General features: G+C 43.0%; 1 protein-coding gene across 3 annotated transcripts in view; it reads left to right on the top strand.

Annotated features, from left to right (window-relative positions):
- The first annotated feature begins 1,919 nt into the window (after positions 1–1,919).
- Positions 1,920–11,751, top strand: part of LOC115153509 (serine/threonine-protein kinase LMTK1) — a 93,372-nt gene continuing 83,540 nt past the window's right edge. For 2 of the 3 annotated variants that reach the window (XM_029699016.1, XM_029699014.1), the window contains exon 1: positions 1,920–2,617. In XM_029699016.1, coding sequence (XP_029554876.1) covers positions 2,524–2,617 — 94 coding nt within the window. In that variant the 5' untranslated portion in view covers positions 1,920–2,523. The remainder of the gene's footprint in view (positions 2,618–11,751) is intronic. The other variant, XM_029699015.1, reaches the window with a different exon arrangement.

Below are 11,751 nucleotides of genomic sequence, written 5' to 3'. Positions count from 1 at the left end.
TCTCTCTCTCTCTCTCTCTCTCTCTCTCTCATAGAGAAAGAACCACGGCTTGTGCCTTTTCTATGCTGTTACATCACAATCTCTGTCTGTGTGTTCATGGGTGCTGCTGTATTGTGCTGTTGATCCATAGCTTCTGCTTTGAGTGAATGAAATGTGAGAGGGACATATCAATTCCTCACTACACCTTTAGGCCAATGTTGAAAATATGTATTTTCCACCAGAAATACTTATTTTCAACCAAAAATACTTTTCAACTTTGCATCCTTCTGGCCCATGCACAGGAAACATGCACCCACACATGCAGGGAAATATTTGCTATTGCACACTAGGATCTATAGAATAAAATAATATTATGTGAAACATCAAGGATGTGCAACTTAGTAGCCTATTATTGTAATTTATTTAAATGTAAAGTTAGAAGTTATAACATGTAGGCTAAGGAAAATGAATTAAATCGCATCATGATTTGCAGTGGCGACCCATCATTCAGGGCAGGTGAGGCAGAGCTGTTTAGCAAAAACAATTTAATAAAATACTAGTATTTTTTCATACTTGTTTTGCATGTTATTTGATGTGTCACATATCAGTTTGCAAACAATGTAAAATAAAAAATGGAGTTAATAAAGCCGCATACAAACATGGTCTATTTTATGCTTTCTTGAGTAAGGCAGCTCCAAAATGCAGGTGTTTCAGCCTAGCTCAGTGCTTTCTGTTGTGGTGGGGCAGCCAGCGGAAAATATGGAGCGTAGGGGTTGGTAATGATCTCTAGTTGTGCCATGATTGAGTAATGCTCTCTAGTTGTGTCATGATTGGCTCAGTGTTCTGTCACTCATGGGGACACTACATCACAGCCAAATCTAAGGGTAGACTAAGTGACCTAGCGTCTAAGAGTAGACTATGTAAGTGTATAGCAGCCCATGTGCCTCACCCTAATAATTTGGTCCCTTTCACCCTCATAATTTGCCTACTGTTCCGACTTGGTGGTGCACATGTAGCCTATAGCCTGTTTCAGAGAAATGTAATCACTGAATATTGTAAGAGCTTTCATTGTTTGCTTAAATGCCCCCTTTATTTATCCTATGGTTTTGACTTGGTATACAGGGCCCTGTCTGGCATCGAAACAGGTCACTCAGCCTCTTTTACTGCCTTTTAAAAAACCATAGTTGAAATGGCTGACTTGCTTAAACAAGGACGGCCCATGTTCGGAATTCTGTTGCTGTACATTTCAAAAGTGCTGAACAAATAGTTATATTGACTATGTCTGTCCTAGCTGGGTCATTCATGTCTTAATTGAAATTACGGATTGCCTCTTATCCGCTCGTCGTCCCCTGATGCCATAATTTGTACATCTCAATTGTCAGTAGATACCTCATTTGTTTAAGCAAGTCAGCCATTTCAACTATGTTTTTTTAAAAGGCAGTAAAAGAGGCTGAATGACCTGTTTCGCTGCCAGACAGGGCTCTCCTGATAGCTAGGTTTAGCAGTGCTTAAAAGAAAGCTCTTCTTTTGGGACAGCTTTATCTAGGCCCTAACAGTTTGGGCAGCATTTGGCACTGTTATAGTGCAATTCATGTATTGTTTAGTGTTGTGTTGTGACTTTGCTGGCATGAATCTAAAACATAAATTGTTTTGACCCACTAAGATTAACATGCTAAAATCGCCACTGATGATTTGAGATCAACAATGTGAATTGTGACAGTTATAGCCAGGGCAGGCTACTCAAAACCCTAACTAATTTTGATTAGTGGGATATTAAAGCATAACGCTGGTTCATCGTGATAAACTGATCTTGCTCAATTGCTCGCCCGCAAATAGGCTATAGTGGCCCAGCCATAGAGCATCACCCCCTCTCCCCTGCAGTCTCTGGAGCAGAGCGAAACACCAGCTCAGTCAGAAATGATACTTGGGAACGCAACATTAGCAAGCAAGATGGCGCTCTCGCTGTCAGCACACCGACATCTCCCGCTCTGTGCTCGCGCTATTAGTGCAACAGCTTTGAGAAGCTGGTATTACTTAAAGGAGAATGCGTGATTGATTCCTAGTCGAGCCATTGTTGTTGAGATCATCATCAAAGGACATCGCATTCGGACGAGTTCATCTATAAATGGGATGATAAAACTGGACCTGTCCGCGGTTTGCTGCAGCAGCAGAGACCACAGGGAATAGCATCAATTGAAATACTGTGCGGTATCCGGTAACCGCACTCACTGTGGCGGTGGCACTTTGCAGCGACAATCTCTGCACATTTTCCACAATTGGACGGCAATAGGAAAACGGTAAATTGCACTGGAGAGGCTGATTCATTCTGTCAACATCTGCCTCTAAAGGGGGGGTTGGGGGGCATTCTGTCAACATCTGCTTCTAAATCCGATTGTTATTTTATGCCTGGCAAAATATGGAGGAGCGCTTTGAAACGCAAAGAACGGGTTTGAATGGGCAAAAAAAAATGCAGCTTTTCTCTCTACCATTTCTTTGATTAGAAGCTACCTGCAATAGTGTCTCTGCAACACCAGTAACTCCCCCATGGCGAGGAAGATGTTGGCGATTCTGCTGATGGTCATCATGTCTTCATCATTCTTCGTCCCCGGGTTTGCCCTCAGTTCCCATTTCAATTTAGGTGAGTTCTAACTGAAATGCCGACATTCCATTGCTTGATGGAATTAGAACACCAAGTGTCTTTGTAAGTAATGTTTGTCTAGCTCAGAAAGATAATTTTGTCATCATGTTTATTACATTTACCACTGTCAGGTCCACAAATGCATGCATTAGTAGGCTAGATACATTGGAGCTGTTCCATTTATAAAGGTGGTAGACTGACAGTCATTTGTGTGCATGTGTGTGTGTGAGAGAGAACCTTCCCTTGCACCTGTGGGTGAACCTACATAGTAGGATTGGCCATTCAACTGTGACAGTAGCCTAATATCTCATAGTATTCATCTTTTAACCTTCTGCAAAGTACTGGCTGGCCTGGGCACTCCTAAAAGCCAGTGATTTATCCCGTTCGACCCTTAGACTACCCTGCTGGGTTAAAGCATTAGAGGTAGGAGATGAAGGTGGAAGGTAAGGTAGCCTACAGAGGGGATTTTCTGGAAGAGGCATATTGGAGGATGTACCGTCTGTCGATCCAGTCAGATCAGAAAGAGGAAAATCAGGAGTTTAAAAGAATGAATGAATGAAGGACAACACCATAGATTGCACTCTTATACTGATTTACCTGTAAGTGTGTTTTAGTTCAAGAAAGTCCCACCACCCAGAACCAAATCATCTTGAATCTTGAAGCTGTCACGAGAGACAGGTGAATGCTTGGTACCAGTAGGACTGTAGACAGGCTTATTTTCTCAAGGAAGGAAGTGCCATTGTTGGTATGGCTCCAGTGAGTTTCTTCCCATAACTAGATACGGTAAAGGGGTCAATGGAATGCATACTCGGATTTAAAGGGAAGGTTCACCAATTTGGAATGTTATATTGTTTCTGTTATATTGTTCTATCAATTGTTCTATCAATTGTTCTATCAATTCCCTGGGTCATTTCATGTTTTCATGTGTATCTGAGTTATTGGCGTTCAAGCAGACAGACATCTGGCTGGTATTACGTAGCACTGTGATAAAGTCTCTGTCACTACACTGGAAGTTAATAGGAATACGAATTTAAGATCTTGAAAACGTCTTTTATACATGTCAGATTTCAATACTGGCCAATGTCATAACTCGGGAGGATGTCTTCTCTCGATTGAGCCGTTGATCATAGTTTTGCGATATTCCTACCTCGAGAAATGTGCAATTTAACAGAGGTTCAAGCACATTTTTCCTGCTTGTCAGCCTCTTTAGTCCAGGGTGCATTGTATGGTGCCGTTGCCAGAGATATTATAGAAAGGAGATAGGAATCCAATGAATGAAGGAACGTATAACGCCCCACCCAGCAGACTGTCGACCAATCGTATTCACGCGGTCATGCCGCATCACATGGTTGCTAAGCAAATCATCATGCAATCCCTTTTCAAAGTCAGTGTATGTGTCAAAACGTGCCTATTTTCCTTGAAAGTACATAATGTCACGATTCAAAAGCTATACGATATTACAGATGGCAAGTTAATTATCTCACATCTCTGAAAATATTTGTAATGTTGTACTTCTTGTTGACCAAATTTGTGCTAATGTTGGGTTTTCGAGCTAGTGCCCAATAGACCCCCATTCACTGAAGGAGAGCTCCTTGTCCAAGAATCGCCCAGAATGCACCGCCCAGCCCATTGATATAGCATGGGCAATGTTTCCCATCTCCTCAAAAGTATATCTGCAGTTGTGAATGTCAGACTCCACTCTGTGAGGCACATTGATCTGCAGGTTGAACAGGGTGACATTGTAGACTCCTAAATTGATAGTGCAGTTTGTTTGGGCGATTTTAGTCAGAAGTTTACATACACTTTAGCCAAATACATTTAAACTCAGTTTTTCACAAGTCCTGACATTTAATCCTAGTAAAAATTCCCTGTCTTAGGTCAGTTAGGATCACTACATTATTTTAAGAATGTGAAATGTCAGAATAATAGTAGAGAGTGATTTATTTCAGATTTTCTTTCTTTCATCACATTCCCAGTGGGTCAGAAGTTTACATACACTCAATTAGTATTTGGTAGCATTGTCTTCAAATTGTTTAACTTGGGTCAAACGTTTCGGGTAGCCTTCCACAAGCTTCCCACAATAAGTTGGGTGAGTTTTGGCCCATTCCTTCTGACAGAGCTGGTGTAACTGAGTCAGGTTTATAGGCCTCCTTACTCGCACACACTTTGTCAGTTCTGCCCACGAATTTTCTATAGGATTGAGGTCAGGGCTTTGTGATGGCCACTCCAATACCTTGACTTTGTTGTCCTTAAGCCATTTTGCCACAACTTTGGAAGTATGCTTGGGGTCATTGTCCATTTGCAAGACCCATTTGCGACCAAGCTTTAACTTCCTGACTGATGTCTTGAGATGTTGCTTCAATATTTCCACATAATTTTACTCCGTCATGATGCCATCTATTTTGTGAAGTGCACCAGTCCCTCCTGCAGCAAAGCACCCCCAGAACATGATGCTGCCACCCCCGTGCTTCACGGTTGGCATGGTGTTCTTCGGCTTGCAAGCATCCCATTTTACATTTACATTTTTTCCTTCAAACATAACACTGGTTATTTTGGTCAGTTCTATTTTTGTTTCATCAGACCAGAGGACATTTCTCCAAAAAGTACGATCTTTGTCCGCATGTGCAGTTGCAAACGGTACTCTGGCTTTTTTTTATGGCGGTTTTGGAGCAGTGGCTTCTTCCTTGCTGAGCGGCCTTACAGGTTATGTCGATATAAGACTCGTTTTACTGTGGATATAGATACTTTTGTACATGTTTCCTCCAGCATCTTCACAAGGTCCTTTGCTGTTGTTCTGGGATTGATTTGCACTTTTCACTCCAAAGTACGTTCATCTCTAGGAGACAGAACGTGTCTCCTTCCTAAGCGGTATGATGGCTGCGTGGTCCCATGGTGTTTATATTTGCGTACTATTGTTTGTACAGATGGACGTGGTACCTTCAGGCGTTTGGAAATTGCTCCCAAGGATGAAACAGACTTGTGGAGGTTTACAATTTGTTTTAGTGAGGTCTTCGCTGAGTTATTTTGATTTTCCCATGATGTCAAGCAAAGAGGCACTGAGTTTGAAGGTAGGCCTTGAACTACATCCACAGGTACCCCTCCAATTGACTCAAATGATGTCAATTAGCCTATCAGAAGCTTCTAAAGCCATGATAGAATTTTCTGGAATTTTCCAAGCTGTTTAAAGGCACAGTAAACGTCTAACCCACTGGAATTGTGATAGAGTGAATTAATCTGTCTGTTAACAATTATTGGAAAAATGACTTGTCATGCACAAAGTAGATGTCCTAACAGACTTGCCAAAACTATAGTTTGTTAACAAGAAATTTGTGGAGTGGTTGAAAAATGAGTTTTAATGACTCCAACCTAAGTGTATGTAACCTTCCTACTTCAACTGACACTACTTTACATGCTGATATTGTCTTTGGTATTATTGTGTGTAGCTTTGTTTGCTTGCTTGCTAGCTAGTCAGCCAGCCAGCCAGCCCATAGAGAGAGCATTGCATTGTGGATTTTGTAGTCGACTTGAGCTGCAACAGATTTCCACAACAATTTTTTTTATAAGGGAAAAGTTAAAACATTTATTCTTAAAAATATTATTCTCACCTATTAGTGTTATTTAACACTGTAAATTAAAGGAATGATTAGTTTTGGTTAGATTTTTTCAACTCAGAGTATGGATCGATCAAACTCGACCAACACAATGGGATTGCCATGGAAACACTTGTGGGAAAGGGCTGCTGGGGAAAGATCACACATTTCCTCATTGCCCCCCAGCATAATTAGCCTACATTTAGGCTATTGGTTATATGTGTATTTCACACTATGTTGGGGTAGAACTCTGAGTATTATGCTAGTATGGATGTCAACCCCAACACATGTTCATGTCATTTTCACCAATCAACTGCATTACAGTTAAAATAACTTTGACTACCACCACCAATTTCTGTATGCAGACTGAAGTAAACACATTGTGGGCCTGTTACAACACATACATCATGATGGATTTGACAAATATTCAATTTGTTAGATCAGATTTGTTGAGCCTTCTCAAGAAACCTTGCTTCCTCTTGGAGCTCACAATTCCAAGTGGCTATACAGTAGCCTATATTGGCCATCTTTCTCTGGAGATCTGAAAATAAATGACAATAAGTGAAAATAAGTTTCAGTTGTTTTGGACAGTACATTATTTCATTCTCTCCTCCTCCATATGCAGTTATGAATTGCGGAACTCTCTATTTCACTATCTTAGTGTGTTTATTAAATTGTGTAAATCCCCAGGCTCGTTCAGCCCCTTCCCTTCCTCCCTCGTCTGGTACTGGCAGAGGGCTAATGAAAGATTGATGTGCTCCATTCTCTAGCCCTCCAAATCAAATCAAAGTTTATTTGTCACGTGCGCCGAATGCAGCAGGTGTAGACCTTACAGTGAAATGCTTACTTACAGGCCCTTACCAACGGTGCCTTTTTTAAGTAAAAAATAGGTATTAGGTGAACAATAGATAAGTAAAGAAATAAAAAACAACAGTAAAAAGACAGTGAAAAATAACAGTAGCGAGGCTGTATACAGTAGCGAGGCAATAACAGTAGCGAGGCTATATACAGGCACCGGATAGTCGGGCTAATTGAGGTAGTATGTACATGTAGGTATGGTTAAAGTGACTATGCATATATGATAAACAGAGATTAGCAGTAGCGTAAAAGAGGGGTTGGCGGGTGGTGGGTGGCTGGGACACAATGCAGATAGTCCATGTAGCCAATGTGCGGGGGCACCGGTTAGTCTGGCCAATTGAGGTAGTATGTACATGAATGTATAGTTAAAGTGACTATGCATATATGATAAACAGAGAGTAGCAGCGGCGTAAAGAGGGGTTGGGCGGGGCGGGATAATGCAAATAGTCTTTGATTACCTGTTCAGGAGTCTTATGGCTTGGGGGTAATAGCTGTTGAGAAGCCTTTTGGTCCTAGACTTGGCGCACCGGTACCGCTTGCCATGCGGTAGTAGAGAGAACAGTCTATGACTGGGGTGGCTGGGGTCTTTGAATATTTTTAGGGCCTTCCTCTGACACTGCCTGGTGTAGAGGTCCTAGATGGCAGGCAGCTTAGCCCCAGTGATGTACTGGGCCGTATGCACTACCCTCTGTAGTGCCTTGCGGTCGGAGGCTGAGCAGTTGCCGTACCAGGCAGTGTTGCAACCAGTCAGGATGCTCTTGATGTTGCAGCTGTAGAACCTTTTGAGGATCTGAGGATCCATGCCAAATCTTTTTAGTTTCCTGAGGGGGAATAGGCTTTGTCGTGCACTCTTCACGACTGTCTTGGTGTGTTTGGACCATTCTAGTTTTTTGGACCATTCTAGTGATGTGGACACCAAGGAACTTGAACCTGCTCCACTATAACCCTGTTGATGAGAATGGGGGCGTGCTCGGTCCTCCTTTTCTTGTAGTCCATAATCTTCTCCTTTGTCTTGATTACGTTGAGGGATAGGTTGTTATTCTGGCACCACCCGGCCAGGTCTCTGACCTCCTCCCTATAGGCTGTCTCGTCGTTGTCGGTGATCAGGCCTACCACTGTTGTGTCGTCTTCAAAATTAATGATGGTGTTGGAGTCGTGCCTGGCCATGCAGTTGTGGGTGAACAGGGAGTACAGGAGTGGACTGAGCACGCACCCCTGAGGGGCTCCAGTATTGAGGATCAGCGTGGCGGCTGTGTCGTCGTCAGGAAGTCCAGGATCCAGGTGCAGAGGGAGGTGTTTAGTCACAGGATCCTTAGCTTAGTGATGAGCATTGTGGGCACTATGGTGTTGAACGTTGAGCTGTTGTCAATGAATAGCATTCTCACGTCGGTGTTCCTTTTGTGCAGGTGGGAAAGGGCAGTGTGGAGTGCAATAGAGATTGCATCATCTGTGGATCTGTTTGGGCAGTATGCAAATTAGAGTGGGTCTAGGGTTTCTGTGATAACGTGTTAATGTGAGCCATGAGCAGCCTTTCAAAGCACTTCATGGCTACGGACGTGAGCGCTACGTGTCTGGTCAGCACATGCCCGGAGCATACGTCCTGGTAATCCGTCTGACCCCACGGCCTTGTGAATGTTGACCTTGTGAATGTTGACCTGTAAAGGTGTTACTCACGTCAGCTACGGAGAGCGTGATCACACAGTTTTCCGGAACAGCTGATTTTCTCATGCATGCCTCAGTTTTGCTTGCCTCAAAGCGAGCATAGAGGGTGATATAGCTTGTCTGGTAGGCTCGTGTCACTGCGCAGCTCGTGGCTGTGCTTCCCTTTTTAGTCCGTAATAGTTTGCAAGCCCTGCCATATAAGACGAGCGTCGGAGCCGGTGTAGTACGATTCAATCTTAGTCCTGTATTGGCGCTTTGCCTGTTTGATGGTTTGTCGGAGGGCATAGCAGGATTTCTTACAAGCTTCAGGGTTAGAGTCCCGCACCTTAAACGGTAGCTCTACCTTTTAGCTCAGTGCGAATGTTGCCTGTAATCCATGGCTTCTGGTTGGGGTATGTACATACAATCAATGTGGGGATGATGTCCTCGATGCACTTATTGATGAAGCCAGTGACTGATGTGGTGTACTCCTCAATGCCATCCGAAGAATCCCGGAACATGTTCCGGTCTGTGCTAGCAAAACAGTCCTGTAGTGTAGCATCTGCTTCGTCTGACCACTTTTTTATAGACCGAGTCACTGGTGCTTCCTGTTTTTAATTTTTGCTTGTAAACAGGAATCAGGAGGATAGAATTGTGGTCAGATTTACCAAATGGAGGGAGAGCTTTGTACGCGTCTCTGTGTGTGGAATACAGGTGATCTCGATTTTTTCCCCCCCTCTGGTTGTGCATTTAACATGTTAATAGAAATTAGGTTAAACTGATTTAAGGTTCCCTGCATTAAAGTCCCTGGCTACTAGGAGCGTCACCTCTGGGTGAGCGGTTTCCTGTTTGCTTATTTCCTTGTACAGCTGACTGAGTGCGGTCTTAGTGCCAACATCCGTCTGTGGTGGTAAATAAACAGCCACTAAAAGTATAGATGAAAACTCTCTTGGCAAATAGTGTGGTCTACAGCTTATCATAAGATACTCTACTTCAGGCGAGCAAAGTCTAGAGACTTCCGTAGATTTTGTGCACCAGCTGTTGTTTACAAATATGCCCAGACCGCCCCCTCTCGTCTTACCGGAGTGTGCTGTTCTATCTAGCCGGTGCAGCGTATATCCCGGTAGCTGAATATCCATGTCATCATTCAGCCACGATTCCGTGAAACATTATATGTTACAGTTTGTGATGTCCCATTGGTAGGATATTCGTAATCGCACCTCGTCTAATTTATTGTCCAATGATTGTACGTTGGCAAGTAATACTGACGTTAAAGGCATATTTCCCACTCGCCATCGGCAGATACTTACGAGGCACCCCGCTCTGTGTCCTCTGTACCTGCGTCTCTTTCTCGTGCCAATGACGGGGATGTTGGCCTTGTCTGGTGTCTGAAGTATATCCTGTGCATCCTGCTTGTTGAAGAAAAAATCTTTGTCTAATCCGAGTTGAGTGATTGCTGTCCTGATTTCCAGAAGCTCTTTTTTGCCGTAAGATACGGTGGCAGAAACATTATGTACAAAATAAGTTACAAATAACGCAAAAAAACCCACATAATAGCACATTTGGTTAGGCGCCCGTAAAACTGCTGCCATTTCTTCCGCCGCCATTTTTCATTCTCTGCCTCTTTAATTCTTTTGTCATCACTAGTAATGTCTTGTGGGTAAAATTACTTCCATAGTTATTTTTCCACTTCAATTATTTTCCTTATTTTACGTTAAGAAAAAAAAGGGGGGTAAATAAACTGATGATGTCACCCTGTGGAGTTACATGATTTATTTAACTAGGCAAGTCAGTTGAGAACAAATTCTTATTTACAATGACGGCCTACCCCGGTCAAACGCAGACGACGCTGGCCCAATTGTGCGCCGCCCTATGGGACTCCCAATCACGGCCGGATGTGATTCAGCCTGGATTCGAACCAGGGACTGTAGTGATGCGTCGTGCACTGAGATGCAGTGCCTTCGACCGCTGCGCCACTCGGGAGCCCCAATGATGGGAACATATTCACCATATAGTGGACTGCTTTAGACCAGAGCTGCCATATGGACGTGTCTGTGATGCCATACTGCAGAAAGGATTGCCTCTTTGAGTCTGCGAGATGTAGTGTATGTGAAACATAAGCTTCTAATGTTGTAAAGATCAAAATCTTTATTGTCTAATAATGAATCAGGTCATCTGAGAGAAAGAGAGCGAGGGAGGGGTGGACAGGGATGAAGAGAGGGAAAGAGAAGGCTGGAGAGAGATTCAGGGGATAGAGGAAAAGGTTTTTATTTATTTTATTTAACTAGGCAAATCAAAATAAACATGTTGGATGAATGTAAGTAGTCTATTTACAGGTCAGTATCAAACCAAGCCAACTGATTGCTGTCGCCTGGGGGCAGCCCATCGATCAGGTCTTGGGCATGTGTTACCTGATTTCAATACAGCACATTTCTATATGTTCAATGTTTAGGTAACTGTTTGTCATGGGGAAAAAATATCTTATGGCAAAAAACAGCAGCAAAAACAGACTCAGTCGATTTTGACGGCAGCGTAGATCTTCCGTATGAACATGTATGCTGCGTAAAAGCCGATTGACCCTGTAAGGAGCCAGAAGGACAGGACCAAAGTACAACAGGGAAGGGATAAACTCCACAATGTCCAGCTCTTTGACATAGTAGAAAATGGCATAACAAGGGGGTCAGTCTTTTATAGAGCCTGTCAAACAGGAGATGTCTCTGAAGGAAAGACGGATATCATGTTGTGGCCTTTAAAGAGTTTTATGTAGATAAGAGAAAGCAGACTCACACCAAAGCCTAGACATGGTTTACCAAATGTCCATTTGAGTACTTTTGATAACTCACCAGCTCTTTCATGCAGTACATCTTCTAGATGTATTATTTTATTTACACACAATAACAAATTCTTATTTTCAATGACAACCTAGGAACAGTGGGTTAACTGCCTTTTTCAGGGACAGAATGACAGATTTTTACCATGTCAGCTCGGGGCTTTGATCTTGCAACCTTTCGGTTACTAGTCCAACACTCTAACCACTAGGCTACC

The sequence above is a fragment of the Salmo trutta genome, chromosome 18, assembly GCF_901001165.1.
Source record: "Salmo trutta chromosome 18, fSalTru1.1, whole genome shotgun sequence".
Classification (NCBI taxonomy): Eukaryota; Metazoa; Chordata; class Actinopteri; order Salmoniformes; family Salmonidae; genus Salmo; species Salmo trutta.
The sequence above is the reverse complement of the archived record's forward strand: the minus strand, read 5'-3'. Positions and strand labels throughout refer to the sequence as shown.